This window comes from Thalassophryne amazonica, chromosome 9, assembly GCF_902500255.1.
Source record: "Thalassophryne amazonica chromosome 9, fThaAma1.1, whole genome shotgun sequence".
NCBI classification, from domain to species: domain Eukaryota; kingdom Metazoa; phylum Chordata; class Actinopteri; order Batrachoidiformes; family Batrachoididae; genus Thalassophryne; species Thalassophryne amazonica.
This window is the reverse complement of record NC_047111.1, coordinates 16251539-16272399: the sequence shown is the minus strand read 5'-3', so window position 1 is coordinate 16272399 and position 20861 is coordinate 16251539. Positions and strand designations below refer to the sequence as shown.

The following is a 20861-nucleotide window of genomic DNA, read 5'->3' as shown; positions in this document are numbered from 1 at the left end:
CTCAGGTGTTTGAGTGGATCGTCGGTTACATGAAGGGTCGCTGGTTTGATCCTTGAGTACGTCTGATCTGTGTGCTGACGTGAACTTGAGCAAAACAATGAAAACCAAATTGGCCCTCCCGATTTGATGCAGCTCAGCTAAATCGCCAAGAGTTAAACAGAGGAGGGTCGATCGATATAAAATACACCTTTAAAAACAACAACAATAAAAACCCTTCCTCAATCACGGTCTCAGGTTTGCTTCATTTTCACGTAGTCTGTAGATTCTTTGGGACAAATATGGAACATCCACAGTATTAGGTTTATACTTCAAATAGGCTTCTTTCCCAAAGAAGGTGGCTTGTCATTTTTTGGCACAGACACTTAACATCTTTCCAACTTTGAAAGGCCATATCTCTGAAAGTCATGGTAATCCCTCTGTGTTGAGGAAGATCGTCTCTTGATCGATTCCCGGACACGACGGTGGAAGCGGAGATGACTGAACAGGCTCAGTCCTGATGCACACTAATTCTGATTCACAATCCTGCTCCTGTCACTCTTTGCTGATCATGAAAGTGTCCAGGGTCCATCGAGAGATGCCTTGTATAAAGTGGGAATGTCATGTGCCAACAAACACATGGTCCTTGACAGATCCTTAGCCTCCTCCAATGGCTGGGAAATCCCAGACAATCGGGATCTGAGGACCTGCTGCCGCCTTCATCCACCTTCACAGCCGTTGTTTGATAAAGCCATCACCTCCACCTGATCTGCCATTGAGGAATATGTGTTTCACCAGAGCCCAGTTAGCCATCTCATGGTCAGGGTTCCTGTTAGGCCTTCATGGCTACCATAGCGACTATGGAGCATATAACGTTCCCACTGTACTTCATCCCAACAGGCAATACCTCACTTCTTCTGTTACCCAGGTGACATGATGTGAATGAGGAGTTGGGTTTAGACACCCCTCTATAAGTCCAACAGATGATAACTTGGTTTTTCTGGGGTTTCTCCACAGGTACATAATGTCTATTTCATTCATTCATTTTCAAACGCGTATCTGGGTGCAGGTTCCAGTGGCAGTAGAGCAAGCAGCTCATCGTACACTTCACTATCCTTGGCCAAGTCCTGTAACTCTTCCTGAAGGATCCCAAGCCAGCTGAGAATTATAATCTCTCCAGTGTGTCTATTTGAACTTAATCAAAGTTTCCTTGGTTATACAGAATTCAGGACACACTGAAAGGATTATATTTCCCAGATAGACTGGGAACACTTCAAGATCCCCTTGGAAGAGTTGGAAGATGTGACTGGGGACAGGGAAGTGTGGGATGAGCTGTTTGGTCTACATCCACTGTGACCCAGACACGTATAAGTGGCAGAAAGAGAATGAATGAATGAATGAATAAATAAATAAATTCTCAATTTAAAGATGTTCTGAGTCCCCTTCCTGATGTACAACCCCTGGCAAAAATTATGGAATCACCGGCCTCAGAGGATGTTCATTCAGTTGTTTAATTTTGTAGAAAAAAGCAGATCACAGACATGACACAAAACTAAAGTCATTTCAAATGGCAACTTTCTGGCTTTAAGAAACACTATAAGAAATCAAGAAAAAAAAAGATTGTGGCAGTCAGTAACGGTTACTTTTTTAGACCAAGCAGAGGAAAAAAATATGGAATCACTCAATTCTGAGGAAAAAATTATGGAATCACCCTGTAAATTTTCATCGCCCAAATTAACACCTGCATCAAATCAGATCTGCTCATTGACATTGACCCTATGCCATGACATTGACCCTATGTGTCTTTTTGCAAGGAATGTTTTTGCAGTTTTTGCTCTATGACAAGATGCATTATCATCTTGAAAATGATTTCATCATCCCCAAACATCCTTTCAATTGTCCAAAATATCAACATAAACTTGTGCATTTATTGATGATGTAATGACAGCCATCTCCCCAGTGCCTTTACCTGACATGCAGCCCCATATCATCAATGACTGTGGAAATTTACATGTTCTCTTCAGGCAGTCATCTTTATAAATCTCATTGGAAAGGCACCAAACAAAGTTCCAGCATCATCACCTTGCCCAATGCAGATTCGAGATTCATCACTGAATATGACTTTCATCCAGTCATCCACAGTCCACAATTGCTTTTCCTTAGCCCATTGTAACCTGTTTTTTTTTCTGTTTAGGTGTTAATGATGGCTTTCGTTTAGCTTTTCTGTATGTAAATCCCATTTCCTTTAGGCGGTTTCTTACAGTTCGGTCACAGACGTTGACTCCAGTTTCCTCCCATTCGTTCCTCATTTGTTTTGTTGTACATTTTTCGATTTTTGAGACATATTGCTTAAGTTTCTGTCTTGATGCTTTGATGTCTTCCTGGTCTACCAGTATGTTTGCCTTTAACAACCTTCCCATGTTGCTTGTATTTGGTCCAGAGTTTAGACACAACTGACTGTGAACAACCAACATCTTTTGCAACATTGCGTGATGATTTACCCTCTTTTAAGAGTTTGATAATCCTCTCCTTTGTTTCAATTGACATCTCTCGTGTTGGAGCCATGATTCATGTCAGTTCACTTGGTGCAACAGCTCTCCAAGGTGTGTTCACTCCTTTTTAGATGCAGACTAACGAGCAGATCTGATATGATGCAGGTGTTAATTTGGGGGATGAAATTTACAGGGTGATTCCATAATTTTTTCCTCAGAATTGAGTGATTCCATATTTTTTTCCTCTGCTTGGTCTAAAAAAGTAACCTTTACTGACTGCCACAATCTTTTTTTCTTGATTTCTTATAGTGTTTCTTAAAGCCAGAAAGTTGCCATTTGAAATGACTTTAGTTTTGTGTCATGTCTGTGATCTGCTTTTTTTCTACAAAATTAAACAATTGAATGAACTTCCTCTGAGGCCGGTGATTCCATAATTTTTGCCAGGGGTTGTGCTTCACCTCTGGTGAAGTAAAACAATTGCACTTTTGGAAGTATCCCATGATGACATCATTTTAATGTAAAAATAAATATCCTGAATGACCAACAATATGGAGACACATTTGGCACGAATTGGGTCAGACCCACCACAATGGACGTTTTTGGGGCCCTTCAGGGTCACAAATGGATGACAGCTTGGATTTTATTCTATTCTGATGTCATCTACCTGTGGGCTAAAAATCTATTCCAAACCAGGATTCCTTCCTTTTCAAGGTTCACTTCAGATTTCATGATTAAACTGATGATGTGCAAATTTCTTTGTCTCAGTCTATTCAGCTGTAAATGGGTCCTGATCTTGGCTGGGGAAGTAATCAGAGTCAGACTGGTGCCCCATCCTGGGGGAGTCCTAGACTCTTATCCACTTCACACCACACAATCCCAGGATAAGCACCGGATTGATGGATCTCTCGTCCTGGAGAGGACCTGCTCAGGAAGTTCCTATGTAAAACATCAAGAATTTCGCAGCAGAAGGTTTAGGTTTTGAATCAAGGACGTTGGCTGCAACTAGTCTCAGAATAGATTTTGGTTTTGTGTCGTAGCGAACTTGCCGTTAGATACGAGAAGGTTTGTCACAGAATAAAGGAGCTTTTTACCAACTCAAGCATGTCAGACCTGAGATAAGAGAAAAAAACGGGGAATGAGTGGTATGTTCTTCACTCTGTGAACCTCAGAAAACTAATCTGCTCCCGGAGTCACTGCAGCGCTGAGTGAGAACAGCACAGCTTCACCGCCACCTGGAAAATGGAAGTGAGCAGAGGAGATGTGATCCAGGCAGCCGCCCGAATACATTTTGTGTTGTAATAGAAATGTGACACGGGGGGAATAAGAGAGCCGAGAGAAATGGCAGAAGATTGGACGGACTGAGAAAAAATGAAAACAGAAGAGCTGGAGAAAAAAAAAATCGCTTTTGCCATTTAAAAGCAGAAAGTTTAACCTTTAGACACATTCAAGTTAAAATGTGTTAAAATCAAAGTGAATAAATCTGACATGATCTCAGGTTCTTTAAAACAGAATCAACTGATATTTACAGTTTGAGTCAAAGTCCACAGAGTCAAAGACCACAGGTCCATTCAGTCATCTTGGAAGGTTGATTTCAGTTTATTTATTCAGAGAACCAAACAAGCCAGATTAGCATGAGAATGATCAGCAGATACGGGTGACCTGGCCAAGAAAGGCAGCAGCACATGTCTTGATAGACAGGTTAATATCAAGAGAACATTAAAGACAAATAAAATACAAGCAACATACAGATCAAACAATCAGTGTGGTCATTGTAACAATAAAACAAATTCAAATTTAGAAACATGGGCACTGTACAAAAGAATTCTGTTCGTGGCCTCAAAGGAATCAACCCAATACATGACATCAGGCCTCGAAAAAACAGGTAAAGTTCAGAAACAAAAAGAATCGTAAAGGAGCTGCTACAGGCGCCCCCTTTTGCTGACGGGAGGGGCAGCAAGCGCAACATACAGACTGGCTCAGTGGGTATGTCGCCATCTAGCGAGCGATGTGAACATTTCAGGACATCTGGTACATTTCCTACTTGAAACCCAAAATTCAGGAAAGAAAAAGGCATTTCTAAATGTCAGAAATGTAGGATTTTGTTTGTTTGTTTGATTTTTGCATGCAGAGCTTTGACCTACCAGGATAAATGTATAAAAATTTTGATTTTGAGAGTTTTAAGGTTCTTGAGTTTTAAGACACGAACGTTTGCTGGAAGGACGTAATTTCTCCTGACAAGCAGAACTTGCATTGTGAACAAACTAAACGTCACTCACCCCGGTCCGTGTCGTAGAGGAAGACAAACTTATTCCACTCGTAGTGATCCAGTAGGGACAACAGCGCCCCCCGGATGGACGGCCGGAGCTGCAGGGTGAACTGGCTCTCGCCTTCTGTGGGGAAGCTGGGCGTGATGAGGGAGATGTGCAGAGCGCTGCAGAACGACGTCAACGTGTGGACGGACCGCTTGTCATATAGGCCAAAGATGGCGAAGACGCCACGGGAGTACTGTGAGCAAACTGAAAAAAATAAACAAAACAAAAAAGTACCCATTAATTAAAAATGACATAACACCAGCTGATCTCTAAGATTCAGTAAAGATGGCGTAAACAGCTGAAATGTCAGAACTGTGTGCGATGCACCTGAACAAACTAACAAGCGTTTTTTTCCCAAATAAACTTTACTGAGATCAAACCTCTGCAACGTTTCCTTAATGTCTGCCTTCCCAGGGAAGAAACACTGTCACAAGTCCACCTGAGGTTCTTCGGTTGGAAGACAAAAAGTCATTACACAAAAATGTTTGTCATGTCAAGAGCCAAACTAACAGCTGTTTTACTCCACGTGGCTAATGAGCGCAGTGTCTGCTGCTACGAGGAGAATTAAAGCCAACAGGACGCCATTGTCATGTTGATGTTCTGAGAAAATGTGGAGGGACATGAAGCTTACAGGACTCGACTGTGTTGCCAGCATGTCAGTATGGTGCACTTTGCTGCTGGAGCTAAAACCTAACGTGATATATTATAGTTATCCCAGAATTAGGATATCCGGGAATTCTGCATTATGATATCGCTGAAGGGTCCGTTCCATGCACCACACTCATCAACCTTCATTATTTGTTTTATATCAATCAATCAATTTTTTTATATAGCGCCAAATCACAACAAACAGTTGCCCCAAGGCGCTTTATATTGTAAGGCAAGGCCATACAATAATTATGTAAAACCCCAACGGTCAAAATGACCCCCTGTGAGCAAGCACTTGGCTACAGTGGGAAGGAAAAACTCCCTTTTAACAGGAAGAAACCTCCAGCAGAACCAGGCTCAGGGAGGGGCAGTCTTCTGCTGGGACTGGTTGGGGCTGAGGGAGAGAACCAGGAAAAAGACATGCTGTGGAGGGGAGCAGAGATCGATCACTAATGATTAAATGCAGAGTGGTGCATACAGAGCAAAAAGAGAAAGAAACAGTGCATCATGGGAACCCCCCAGCAGTCTACGTCTATAGCAGCATAACTAAGGGATGGTTCAGGGTCACCTGATCCAGCCCTAACTATAAGCTTTAGCAAAAAGGAAAGTTTTAAGCCTAATCTTAAAAGTAGAGAGGGTGTCTGTCTCCCTGATCTGAATTGGGAGCTGGTTCCACAGGAGAGGAGCCTGAAAGCTGAAGGCTCTGCCTCCCATTCTACTCTTACAAACCCTAGGAACTACAAGTAAGCCTGCAGTCTGAGAGCGAAGCGCTCTATTGGGGTGATATGGTACTACGAGGTCCCTAAGATAAGATGGGACCTGATTATTCAAAACCTTATAAGTAAGAAGAAGAATTTTAAATTCTCTTCTAGAATTAACAGGAAGCCAATGAAGAGAGGCCAATATGGGTGAGATATGCTCTCTCCTTCTAGTCCCCGTCAGTACTGCAGCATTTTGAATTAACTGAAGGCTTTTTAGGGAACTTTTAGGACAACCTGATAATAATGAATTACAATAGTCCAGCCTAGAGGAAATAAATGCATGAATTAGTTTTTCAGCATCACTCTGAGACAAGACCTTTCTGATTTTAGAGATATTGCGTAAATGCAAAAAAGCAGTCCTACATATTTGTTTAATATGCGCTTTGAATGACATATCCTGATCAAAAATGACTCCAAGATTTCTCACAGTATTACTAGAGGTCAGGGTAATGCCATCCAGAGTAAGGATCTGGTTAGACACCATGTTCTAAGATTTGTGGGGCCAAGTACAATAACTTCAGTTTTATCTGAGTTTAAAAGCAGGAAATTAGAGGTCATCCATGTCTTTATGTCTGTAAGACAATCCTGCAGTTTAGCTAATTGGTGTGTGTCCTCTGGCTTCATGGATAGATAAAGCTGGGTATCATCTGCGTAACAATGAAAATTTAAGCAATACCGTCTAATAATACTGCTTAAGGGAAACATGTATAAAGTGAATAAAATTGGTCCTAGCACAGAACCTTGTGGAACTCCATAATTAACTTTAGTCTGTGAAGAAGATTCCCCATTTACATGAACAAATTGTAATCTATTAGACAAATATGATTCAAACCACCGCAGCGCAGTGCCTTTAATACCTATGGCATGCTCTAATCTCTGTAATAAAATTTTATGGTCAACAGTATCAAAAGCAGCACTGAGGTCTAACAGAACAAGCACAGAGATGAGTCCACTGTCCGAGGACATAAGAAGATCATTTGTAACCTTCACTAATGCTGTTTCTGTACTATGATGAATTCTAAAACCTGACTGAAACTTTTCAAATAGACCATTCCTCTGCAGATGATCAGTTAGCTGTTTTACAACTACCCTTTCAAGAATTTTTGAGAGAAAAGGAAGGTTGGAGATTGGCCTATAATTAGCTAAGATAGCTGGGTCAAGTGATGGCTTTTTAAGTAATGGTTTAATTACTGCCACCTTAAAAGCCTGTGGTACATAGCCAACTAACAAAGATAGATTGATCATATTTAAGATCGAAGCATTAAATAATGGTAGGGCTTCCTTGAGCAGCCTGGTAGGAATGGGGTCTAATAAACATGTTGATGGTTTGGATGAAGTAACTAATGAAAATAACTCAGACAGAACAATCGGAGAGAAAGAGTCTAACCAAATACCGGCATCACTGAAAGCAGCCAAAGATAACGATACGTCTTTGGGATGGTTATGAGTAATTTTTTCTCCAATAGTTAAAATTTTGTTAGCAAAGAAAGTCATGAAGTCATTACTAGTTAAGGTTAATGGAATACTCAGCTCAATAGAGCTCTGACTCTTTGTCAGCCTGGCTACAGTGCTGAAAAGAAACCTGGGGTTGTTCTTATTTTCTTCAATTAGTGATGAGTAGAAAGATGTCCTAGCTTTACGGAGGGCTTTTTTATAGAGCAACAGACTCTTTTTCCAGGCTAAGTGAAGATCTTCTAAATTAGTGAGACGCCATTTCCTCTCCAACTTACGGGTTATCTGCTTTAAGCTATGAGTTTGTGAGTTATACCACGGAGTCAGGCACTTCTGATTTAAAGCTCTCTTTTTTAGAGGAGCTATAGCATCCAAAGTTGTCTTCAATGAGGATGTAAAACTATTGACGAGATACTCTATCTCACTTACAGAGTTTAGGTAGCTACTCTGCACTGTGTTGGTATATGGCATTAGAGAACATAAAGAAGGAATCATATCCTTAAACCTAGTTACAGCGCTTTCTGAAAGACTTCTAGTGTAATGAAACTTATTCCCCACTGCTGGGTAGTCCATCAGAGTAAATGTAAATGTTATTAAGAAATGATCAGACAGAAGGGAGTTTTCAGGGAATACTGTTAAGTCTTCTATTTCCATACCATAAGTCGGAACAAGATCTAAGATATGATTAAAGTGGTGGGTGGACTCATTTACTTTTTGAGCAAAGCCAATAGAGTCTAATAATAGATTAAATGCAGTGTTGAGGCTGTCATTCTCAGCATCTGTGTGGATGTTAAAATCGCCCACTATAATTATCTTATCTGAGCTAAGCACTAAGTCAGACAAAAGGTCTGAAAATTCACAGAGAAACTCACAGTAACGACCAGGTGGACGATAGATACTAACAAATAAAACTGGTTTTTGGGACTTCCAATTTGGATGGACAAGACTAAGAGTCAAGCTTTCAAATGAATTAAAGCTCTGTCTGGGTTTTTGATTAATTAATAAGCTGGAATGGAAGATTGCTGCTAATCCTCCGCCCCGGCCCGTGCTACGAGCATTCTGACAGTTAGTGTGACTCGGGGGTGTTGACTCATTTAAACTAACATATTCATCCTGCTGTAACCAGGTTTCTGTAAGGCAGAATAAATCAATATGTTGATCAATTATTATATCATTTACCAACAGGGACTTAGAAGAGAGAGACCTAATGTTTAATAGACCACATTTAACTGTTTTAGTCTGTGGTGCAGTTGAAGGTGCTATATTATTTTTTCTTTTTGAATTTTTATGCTTAAATAGATTTTTGCTGGTTATCGGTAGTCTGGGAGCAGGCACCGTCTCTACGGGGATGGGGTAATGAGGGGATGGCAGGGGGAGAGAAGCTGCAGAGAGGTGTGTAAGACTACAACTCTGCTTCCTGGTCCCAACCCTGGATAGTCACGGTTTGGAGGATTTAAGAAAATTGGCCAGATTTCTAGAAATGAGAGCTGCTCCATCCAAAGTGGGATGGATGCCGTCTCTCCTAACAAGACCAGGTTTTCCCCAGAAGCTTTGCCAATTATCTATGAAGCCCACCTCATTTTTTGGACACCACTCAGACAGCCAGCAATTCAAGGAGAACATGCGGCTAAACATGTCACTCCCGGTCCGATTGGGGAGAGGCCCAGAGAAAACTACAGAGTCCGACATTGTTTTTGCAAAGTTACACACCGATTTAATGTTAATTTTAGTGACCTCCGATTGGCGTAACCGGGTGTCATTACTGCCGACGTGAATTACAATCTTACCAAATTTACGCTTAGCCTTAGCCAGCAGTTTCAAATTTCCTTCAATGTCGCCTGCTCTGGCCCCCGGAAGACAATTGACTATGGTTGCTGGTGTCGCTAACTTCACATTTCGCAAAACAGAGTCGCCAATAACCAGAGTTTGATCCTTGGCGGGTGTGTCGTCGAGTGGGGAAAAACGGTTAGAGATGTGAACGGGTTGGCGGTGTACACGGGGCTTCTGTTTAGGGCTACGCTTCCTCCTCACAGTCACCCAGTCGGCCTGCTTTCCCGGCTGCTCGGGATCTGCCAGGGGGTAACTAACGGCGGCTAAGCTACCTTGGTCCGCACCGACTACAGGGGCCTGGCTAGCTGTAGAATTTTCCACGGTGCGGAGCCGAGTCTCCAATTTGCCCAGCCTGGCCTCCAAAGCTACGAATAAGCTACACTTATTACAAGTACCGTTACTGCTAAAGGAGGCCGGAGCATAACTAAACATTTCACACCCAGAGCAGAAAAGTGCGGGAGAGACAGGAGAAGCCGCCATGCTAAATCGGCTAAGAGCTAGTAGCTATGCTAAGCTAGTGGATTCCTAAAAACACGCAAAGTGAATAATGTGTAAATCATTTAGAGGTGATTCAGCAGAAGGAGTGCTTTAGTTAAGGCACGTAAAGATTACACTGGGAAACAAATCGTAATCTAGATAACTAGATCAATCTAACTGCGCAGATTAAACAGCTAACAGATACAGAAAAACACCGCTGTGCTCCGGAACAGGAAGTGATACAATACTGCAGTGAGAGCCAACCACCAGTAGAGGCAAGCAAGCAAGATATGACACCTAAATAGCACTTTTAAGTTGAAAATTTCTCAACTTTTCCAGAAAGGTGCCATGATGTCACTGCAGCACCTTTTTAAGGAAAAGTAGAGGATTATTTTGCATCTGTCCAATTTTGCTGGTTTGTCATTCAAAATCTAACAGAGACCAAAAAAAAAAAAAAAAAACCCTCATCTGTGACAGTAGATTGGACAGATACTTGGTTCTGGCTGTGGGTCAAAACATTTTATTGGTGTACATCATAAGTTTGTCTTCCTGACCACTTTACTGTTACCACAGAAACATTCCATGAGGAGCACCCTCCACAGAAAAAGCTGAAACTGCTGGGATGAAGCATTTTTGTGTGCTCACTCAGCGCTTTTCCACCAGGAAAAAAATGCCATGTGGACACGAGGACTAAGACAATCTGGGAAGCTTAATGCTCACTCTCCTATCAGTGTTTTTAATACTGGAAATATAATTCTGCATGCAGCAGTGTTCATCATTCAGATTTAAATATTATACATCTATATCATCACATGCAAAATGAGTCATAACAAGTATTTTAACTCCAGCAGTAAAGAGAAACATCTTTGGAATACAAATATGAAAAAGTCAATTCCTATATTTGATATTTGATATTTCACTCCAACTTTAATTTCAGGAAGAAGAGTTTCTGATGTGACATTTTTCCGCTTCTGCTGAGAGACGCCACAGAATATGAAGAGCGGGACAACTGCTGTCCAAAAAGGCCACCGAGGATCAAACGGACCTGACAGAGAGATGGGCCGGCCTCCTGGACTGGTCCATTTAGTCCCACACCACCAGTGACCCTGAAACAGCATCCGTTGTCCTCACACTCCACTGAACAAACGGGTCAGAGCTCGCCACACGTCAGGCCAATCAATGGACGGCAGCATAAACTCTGCACACGGCGTGCCTGAAACCGCATCTCATGCAATTTACCATCACTATATATGCAGACAGGGGGAATCTTTTGGTTTAAAAAAGGACATTTTGGGAGTCCATGTTGGTGGTGCACAAGCTGGGCGGCCTGCAAAAGCAGACACCACTCCCATTTCTGGATGGAGCCGCACCTCAAACAGAGAGAAAAAAAAACAGTATCGAGTGGCAGAAAGACAACAAATACAGTATAATTTGTCACCATTAAGCAAAAAGAAAAACAGAAGAAATACTAAGGTGATCACCGACCACTAGCCCTAAGCTTCACTAAAAGACCCAGGATTTGGATAAAGTTGAGGCCACAGCCCGCTCCGTTTCCTAACGAAATTAATTTAAAAAGAGTAAAAAGCATCGTAACATACTATACCAGTATGCTAGCCATACGAAAGAGAAAATAAGTGCGTCTTAAGTCTGGACTTGAAAGTCTCCACAGAATCTGACTGTTTTATTGATGCAGGGAGATCATTCCACAGAACAGGGGCACAATCAATCAATCAATCAACCCCTTTCTTATATAGCGCCAAATCACAACAAACAGTTGCCCCAAGGCGCTCCATATTGTAAGGCAAGGCCATACAACAATTATGAAAAACCCAACGGTCAAAACGACCCCCTATGAGCAAGCACTTGGCCACAGTGGGAAGGAAAAACTCCCTTTTAACAGGAAGAAACCTCCAGCAGAACCAGGCTCAGGGAGGGGCAGTCTTCTGCTGAGACTGGTTGGGGCTGAGGGAAAGAACCAGGAAAAAGACATGCCGAGAAGGGGGGCAGAGATCGATCACTAATGATTAAATGCAGAGTGATGCATACGGAGCAAAAAGAGAAAGAAACAGTGCATCATGGGAACCCCCCCACAGTCTACGTCTAAAGCAACATAACCAAGGGATGGTCCAGGGTCACCCGATCCAGCCCTAACTATAAGCCTTAGCGAAAAGGAAATTTTAAGCCTAATCTTAAAAGTAGAGAGGGTATCTGTCTCCCTGATCTGAATTGGGAGCTGGTTCCACAGGAGAGGAGCCTGAAAGCTGAAGGCTCTGCCTCCCATTCTACTCTTACAAACCCTAGGAACCACAAGTAAGCCCGCAGTCTGAGAGCGAAGCGCTCTAATGGGGTAATATGGTACTACGAGGTCCCTAAGATAAGATGGGACCTGATTATTCAAAACCTTATAAGTAAGAAGAAGAATTTTAAATTCTATTCTAGAATTAACAGGAAGCCAATGAAAATGCACAACTCTGCATTTAATCATTAGTGATTGATCTCTGCTCCCCTCCACAGCATGTCTTTTTCCTGGTTCTCTCCCCTCAGCCCCAACCAGTCCCAGCAGGAGACTGCCCCTCCCTGAGCCTGGTTCTGCTGGAGGTTTCTTCCTGTTAAAAGGGAGTTTTTCCTTCCCACTGTCGCCAAGTGCTTGCTCACAAGGGGTCATTTTGACCGTTGGGGTTTTTCCATAATTATTGTATGGCTTTGCCTTACAATATAAAGTGCCTTGGGGCAACTGTTTGTTGTGATTTGGCGCTATATAAAAAAAATTGATTTGATTTGTTTGTTACAAAACTTCAGAATTAGTGCATTATTCAACATTAAAAGATACGTTATATCTTAACTTTGCACAAATGACAGAATTTACATTAATGGAGTTATTCTATCAGTATTCATTTTATTTATACACCAAACCATAACTCATCACTGCTTTATTTTCCAAGACCTCCGCCTGATGGCAGCATTGTGGTTGAGTAGAGCGTTGAGCTTTGTGGCTCTTCTCAGTTGCTTCTGCGCTGGAAGCCATGTAGTAAACGCTTCCAGTAGGGGGCAGGATGTTCAAAGACAGAAGTGCTGACTGATTGTTTGGGTCTGTTGTCGCTTTTGATGCTTCCAAAAGTGATCGTGGTATTAAAACTCAAAATCAGCTTGTTAATAGTTGCAAGTGTACTGGAGACAATAGTGGAATTTATCGGTTATCTGTAACTTCCAATACATTTTTGGGTGGTTTATCGTTTTAGTTTTATCAAAGATAACTTTTCAGTTATCTGATTATCTGTTATCAAAGTTAATTTTTTGGTTATCTGTGCCCACCACTGATGCCAATGATTATCAGCAACAATAAATCCACAGGACAAACAGCAGCTCGACACATGCCGTTACACTCCAGTGTGAGCAGGATAACGAACAAACCTTTGATCTTTTTTGAACGCCGCCTTTGTTCGATGTTTTTGAAGTTTCATCATTCCTTCCCCAGCCTATAGTGCCATCCTCTCGGTGGAGGATTGAACTGAATAGTAATTGTGAAGGTGTTTGCAGAATTATTTCATGACAGCCGCCTCATCACTCGAGTCTGTGGGACAAAACGTTGAACGTTTAAAAAAAATAAAGACATAGTGGCCATTAGTAGCTTATCCTCTGCTCATCAGGTTAACCCAGGGCATGATGGGAAATAAAGCGAAGCAGACAGGATACAGTGTGTGTGTCAATCAATCAATCAATCAATCAACTTTTTTCTTATATAACGCCAAATCACAACAAACAGTTGCCCCAAGGCGCTCAGTGTCAGCAGCACTTGTGCATTACGTGGAAATGTGCTGCAGTGATGTGTGTGTGTGTGTGTGTGTGTGTGTGTGCCACGCCTGAGGAAATGTCATGCACATGTGTGTGCAGCATGTACTTGAATGCATGTGAGCTCACAGCAAGAAGGGTTTGTCACACAGGTACTTTTCTGTGTCACTGAAAACCAGTTCAGAAAATCTCAGAGGTTTGGGTCTGGATCAGAAGACGTGGCTCTGTGGAATCCATCAGCGGGATGAAGTTCGTCTGTCCTCGGAATGATGTTGATTCGGGGATCCAGGCAGCCATGAAGTAGTCCAGGAGCTTGGTCGCACTCTGGTGGGTGGATCATGGTGGCGTGGGTGGTCTGGTGATCATCCAGAGTCAGCTCCCAATTCAGATCAGGGAGACAGATACCCTCTCTACTTTTAAGATTAGGCTTAAAACTTTCCTTTTCGCTAAGGCTTATAGTTAGGGCTGGATCGGGTGACCCTGGACCATCCCTTGGTTATGTTGCTTTAGACGTAGACTGTGTTTCATAATTATTGTATGGCCTTGCCTTGCAATGTGGAGCGCCTTGGGGCAACTGTTTGTTGTGATTTGGCGCTATACAAGAAAAAAGTTGATTGATTGATTGATCTTCCGGCTCAATGAAAACTATAAGACTGATTTTGGACATTTATATTTCAGTGTAGCAGAATTTTCTAAAACTGTCTTATTACACGAAGCAAAAAAGTTCGACCACATTACACCCATTTTGGCCACAACTTTATCTGCTAACTAACTAAATGCTGCTGCCAGACTTTTGACACAACGCCAACTTTTGACCATGCGTTTATCTCTTCTAGATTGGACTACAGCAATGTTCTATTTTCTGGTTTACCGTAGTCCAGCATTAGGGCTCTCCAATTGGTTCAAAATCCTGCAGCCAGACTTTTGACACGAAGCAGAAGGTTCGACCACATTACACCAGCCCGAGCTCTGCGTTCTCAGGGTGCAGGACTACTTTGTGTCCCTAGGGTGAATAAGAAGTCTGTGGGTCACAGAGCTTTTCTCTGATTATTTTTTTATTTTTTTTATTTTTATTTTATTTTAGCACCGTTGTCGTGCGTTTGCTGTTGTCGTGCGTTGCCTGTGCTGCTTCATGGCCTGTTTGGTGCCTTGATTGGGGCACTCCTTCTGCTGAATCATTTCTGGATTATTTGCACATTATTCACTTTGTGTGTTTTTGGGAATCCGCTAGCTTAGCGCAGCTACTAGCTCTTAGCCGGTTTAGCATGGCGGCTTCTCCTGTCTCTCCCGTACTTTTCTGCTCTGGGTGTGAAATGTTTAGTTATTCCTCGGCCTCCTTTAGCAGTAACGGTACTTGTAATAAGTGCAGCTTATTCGTAGCTTTGGAGGCCAGGCTGGGCGAATTGGAGGCTCGGCTCCGCACCGTGGAAAAATTCTACAGCTAGCCAGGCCCCTGTAGTCGGTGCGGACCAAGGTAGCTTAGCCGCCGTTAGTTCCCCCCTGGCAGATCCCGTGCAGTCGGGAAAGCAGGCTGACTGGGTGACTGTGAGGAGGAAGCGTAGCCCTAAACAGAAGCCCCGTGTACACCGCCAACCCGTTCACATCTCTAACCGTTTTTCCCCACTCGACGATACACTCGCCGAGGATCAAACTCTGGTTATTGTCTTCCGGGGGCCAGAGCAGGCGACATCGAAGGACATTTGAAATTGCTGGCTAAGGCTAAGCGTAAATTTGGTAAGATTGTAATTCACGTCGGCAGTAATGACACCCGGTTACGCCAATCGGAGGTCACTAAAATTAACATTAAATCGGTGTGTAACTTTGCAAAAACAATGTCGGACTCTGTAGTTTTCTCTGGGCCCCTCCCCAATCAGACCGGGAGTGACATGTTTAGCCGCATGTTCTCCTTGAATTGCTGGCTGTCTGAGTGGTGTCCAAAAAATGAGGTGGGCTTCATTGATAATTGGCAAAGCTTCTGGGGAAAACCTGGTCTTGTTAGGAGAGACGGCATCCATCCTACTTTAGAGGGAGCAGCTCTCATTTCTAGAAATCTGGCCAATTTTTTTGGATCCTCCAAACTGTGACTGTCTAGCGTTGGGACCAGGAGGCAGAGCTGTGGTCTTATACACCTCTCTGCTGCTTCTCTCCCCCTGCCATCCCCTCATTACCCCATCCCCGTAGAGACGGTGCCTGCTCCCAGACCACCAATAACCAGCAAAAATCTATTTAAGCATAAAAATTCAAAAAGAAAAAATAATATAGCACCTTCAATTGCACCACAGACTAAAACAGTTAAATGTGGTCTATTAAACATTAGATCTCTCTCTTCTAAGTCCCTGTTGGTAAATGATATAATAATTGATCAACATATTGATTTATTCTGCCTTACAGAAACCTGGTTACAGCAGGATGAATATGTTAGTTTAAATGAGTCAACACCCCCGAGTCACACTAACTGTCAGAATGCTCGTAGCACGGGCCGGGGCGGAGGATTAGCAGCAATCTTCCATTCCAGCTTATTAATTAATCAAAAACCTAGACAGAGCTTTAATTCATTTGAAAGCTTGTCTCTTAGTCTTGTCCATCCAAATTGGAAGTCCCAAAAACCAGTTTTATTTGTTATTATCTATCGTCCACCTGGTCGTTACTGTGAGTTTCTCTGTGAATTTTCAGACCTTTTGTCTGACTTAGTGCTTAGCTCAGATAAGATAATTATAGTGGGCGATTTTAACATCCACACAGATGCTGAGAATGACAGCCTCAACACTGCATTCAATCTATTATTAGACTCTATCGGCTTTGCTCAAAAAGTAAATGAGTCCACCCACCACTTTAATCATATTTTAGATCTTGTTCTGACTTATGGTATGGAAATAGAAGACTTAACAGTATTCCCTGAAAACTCCCTTCTGTCTGATCATTTTTTAATAACATTTACATTTACTCTGATGGACTACCCTGCAGTGGGGAATAAGTTTCATTACACTAGAAGTCTTTCAGAAAGCGCTGTAACTAGGTTTAAGGATATGATTCCTTCTTTATGTTCTCTAATGTCATATACCAACACAGAGCAGAGTAGCTACCTAAACTCTGTAAGGGAGTTAGAGTATCTCGTCAATAGTTTTACATCCTCATTGAAGACAACTTTGGATGCTGTAGCTCCTCTGAAAAAGAGAGCTTTAAATCAGAAGTGTCTGACTCCGTGGTATAACTCACAAACTCGTAGCTTAAAGCAGATAACCCGTAAGTTGGAGAGGAAATGGCGTCTCACTAATTTAGAAGATCTTCACTTAGCCTGGAAAAAGAGTTTGTTGCTCTATAAAAAAGCCCTCCGTAAAGCTAGAACATCTTTCTACTCATCACTAATTGAAGAAAATAAGAACAACCCCAGGTTTCTTTTCAGCACTGTAGCCAGGCTGACAAGAGTCAGAGCTCTATTGAGCTGAGTATTCCATTAACTTTAACTAGTAATGACTTCATGACTTTCTTTGCTATCAAAAATGACTCCAAGATTTCTCACAGTATTACTACAGGTCAGGGTAATGCCATCCAGAGTAAGGATCTGGTTAGACACCATGTTTCTAAGATTTGTGGGGCCAGGTACAATAACTTCAGTTTTTTTCTGAGTTTAAAAGCAGGAAATTAGAGGTCATCCATGTCTTTATGTCTGTAAGACAATCCTGTAGTTTAGCTAATTGGTGTGTGTCCTCTGGCTTCATGGCTAGATAAAGCTGGGTATCATCTGCGTAAAAATTAAAATTTAAGCAATGCTGTCTAATAATACTGCCTAAGGGAAGCATGTATAAAGTGAATAAAATTGGTCCTAGCACAGAACCTTGTGGAACTCCATAATTAACCTTAGTCTGTGAAGAAGATTCCCCATTTACATGAACAAATTGTAATCTATTAGATAAATATGATTCAAACCACCGCAGCGCAGTGCCTTTAATACCTATGGCATGCTTTAATCTCTGTAATAAAATTTTATGGTCAACAGTATCAAAAGCAGCACTGAGGTCTAACAGAACAAGCACAGAGATGAGTCCACTGTCTGAGGCCATAAGAAGATCATTTGTAACCTTCACTAATGCTGTTTCTGTACTATGATGAATTCTAAACCCTGACTGAAACTCTTCAAATAGACCATTCCTCTGCAGATGATCAGTTAGCTGCTTTACAACTACCCTTTCAAGAATTTTTGAGAGAAAAGGAAGGTTGGAGATTGGCCTATAATTAGCTAAGATAGCTGGGTCAAGTGATGCCTTTTTAAGTAATGGTTTAATTACTGCCACCTTAAAAGCCTGTGGTACATAGCCAACTAATAAAGACAGATTGATCATATTTAAGATCGAAGCATTAATTAATGGTAGAGCTTCCTTGAGCAGCCTGGTCCCCAGCAGAAGACTGCCCCTCCCTGAGCCTGGTTCTGCTGGAGGTTTCTTCCTGTTAAAAGGGAGTTTTTCCTTCCCACTGTAGCCAAGTGCTTGCTCACAGGGGGTCGTTTTGACCGTTGGGGTTTTACATAATTATTGTATGGCCTTGCCTTACAATATAAAGCGCCTTGGGGCAACTGTTTGTTGTGATTTGGCGCTATATAAAAAAATTGATTGATTGATTGGTAGGAATGGGGTCTAATAGACATGTTGATGGTTTGGAGGAAATAACTAATGAAAATAACTCAGACAGAACAATCGGAGAGAAAGAGTCTAACCAAATACCGGCATCACTGAAAGCAGCCAAAGATAACTATATGTCTTTGGGATGGTTATGAGTAATTTTTTTCTCTAATAGTTAAAATTTTATAGGCAAAGAAAGTCATGAAGTCATTACTAGTTAAGTTAAAGGAATACTCGGCTCAATAGAGCTCTGACTCTTTGTCAGCCTGGCTACAGTGCTGAAAAGAAACCTGGGGTTGTTCTTATTTTCTTCAATTAATGAGGAGTAGTAAGATGTCCTAGCTTTACGGAGCTAGTTTTACAGATGGCATTCTGGGTAAAATGTGCCTCCGCTCACACTGATTGGTTGATTCATTCTATGTAAGCCAACACGTTAATGTGAGTTGTGTCGTGTGTTGGTGTTTACAGATAAATGTGCTTTTGTAAAATATGCCATTTTTTTATTTGTAAAAAAAAAAGGCATTTTCAAAAAAAAAAAAAAAGCCAAATTGTAATTAGATAACCGTCTGATATAACCGGTGTCAAAATAAATAGAACACTGCCATAATCTACTGGTGCCAGTGTGAGTTTTGGCCCTTTTTCAGCAGATATTTCATTTGTGCGAGAATTTTTTGGATCGCACTGAGTTTCAGGTTAATCGCGCATCCTGCATCGTTTAGTATACATGGAGTAACGAGCTGCGTTTAACATCTCACGACCACCTCCTGATCGGCGATCGTATGGTCAGATGAAAATCAAACCTGTTTGATATTCTGGTCGGCCGTCATGAGGGTATCCCGCAGCTGAAGCGCTACAAGTGTCCTCTCACACTGTGCTTGTGCAAACACCACAGACCTGTCTTGTAAATTTTTTTTTAAACTTTGATGTCTCCCATCGAGAGTTTTTGTAAATTAAGTTTGAAAAAAAGCTTCTGTTTATGTTTTGCTTCTGGAAACACGAGTCTGACGTGTAGTTTTTGAATGTACAATGTGTGTGAGAACATAAATTGGGCGCTCTGAACTTTTACACCGTGCGGTTCTGTGGTACAGTCTGAGCTGGAACCGAGTACAGTGATTGAAAATACCAGCCCAGCTTCAGTTTGAATACTGCCATGAACACTACTGGCCTGTAGATAGCAGTAGAGACCTTGAAAATTTGCCAAAACAAAATTCCAGATAATCTGTGTTGCTACTTGCTACGTTAAAGATGCGTGGAATTTAATAAATGCAAACACAGTAACAACATCTATAAACCCAGAGAATATATTCACGAGAGTTTAGGCACTAGAGTTTAATGCTGTTGTCCGTAGAGCCTGATCAGAGTGTCTCAATGCATTTCTCTTGTCGTGAACATACTGAGATTACCCTATCACCCATAATGCACCTGGACACAGCATATCCACACTACAACCTTAAAAATTAGCGCATTACTTTAAAACTAAAACATATATCTGATATTTTCACTTTATAAAAACTTCAGACGTGAGGTTAATTTAAATTTAAATAACTTGTCCGAAATAAGTTTTGTTAAAATTTGAACCATAAGTTAAGTTAAATGTATGCCTTTGGATAACTTGGGTGATATTGGCTGCATACCAGTATGGTGTTAAAAGGAATTAGTTTTTTTGTGTGTGTGTGACCAGTTCTCTTTTACCTGCAGAGGATAGAGTGGTTTCTTCTAGAAGCAGTTCTCCTCTGTTTGCAGAGGGTAGAACTACCCATCTGTTCACCTTTGTTTACCACGTTAACGCTCTAAAAATTATCGGCCAAAAATTTATCAGAAGATAATTAGTCCGATAATGGTTTTCAAAGTTATGTGAAAAGAAAATTTGATAATGAAAACTTTATCTTCGATAGTTATCGGATTATCGGTACTGTGCCCACCACTGGTTGGCGTAAGCACGATGACGCTGGTCTTTATGACCAAGGACCTTTAGGTGCAGGTGATCAAAATGTTTGGTCTGACAGATTTGGGCTGATAATAGATGTTGTGCAAAAGGAAAAAAAACCCATCCTTCCTGTTTATGGTGTTGTAATGTTTTTAACATTTTCTCTTTTGAATAAAAATGCAGAGGGAAAACAAGCTGCATCATTCCGTTTGTATAAATAAACTGGTTGAATTAATTGTTGAAATCCTGCAAATCTGGAGGGACTGACTAATGGTTTATGACTCAGTGAATTTCAAAAAGCACAGAAGGGCCTCAGCTGCACCATGAGGCCTCCCCTTAAAGGATCAGGTGGCTGCTGGTGTGCTGTCCGTCCCGGGCCGGCGTGAAGCTTCACCACTGAGGCCCTTCATCACTAATGGGATCGGTTTTAGGGAATCACAGTGTACGCACAAGCATGTAACCAACACACAAAGACACACGTGCGCCATCATGTGTGTGCACAAACAAACAAAAAAACCACCTTGGCAGAACTGAGAGGTTATGAGTCTGGAGACAACAGTTCTTTCTGGGTGGATGCTGTC

The 20861-nt window shown here is 41.7% G+C and overlaps 1 protein-coding gene across 4 annotated transcripts in view; it reads right to left on the bottom strand.

Moving 5' to 3' along the window:
- The window catches only part of gria4b (glutamate receptor, ionotropic, AMPA 4b), a 263186-nt gene that overhangs the window by 169443 nt on the left and 72882 nt on the right, over window positions 1-20861 (bottom strand). For all 4 annotated transcript variants that reach the window (XM_034177668.1, XM_034177666.1, XM_034177669.1 and 1 more), the window contains exon 3: window positions 4745-4984. In XM_034177668.1, the coding sequence (XP_034033559.1) occupies window positions 4745-4984 (240 nt within the window). The remainder of the gene's footprint in view (window positions 1-4744; window positions 4985-20861) is intronic.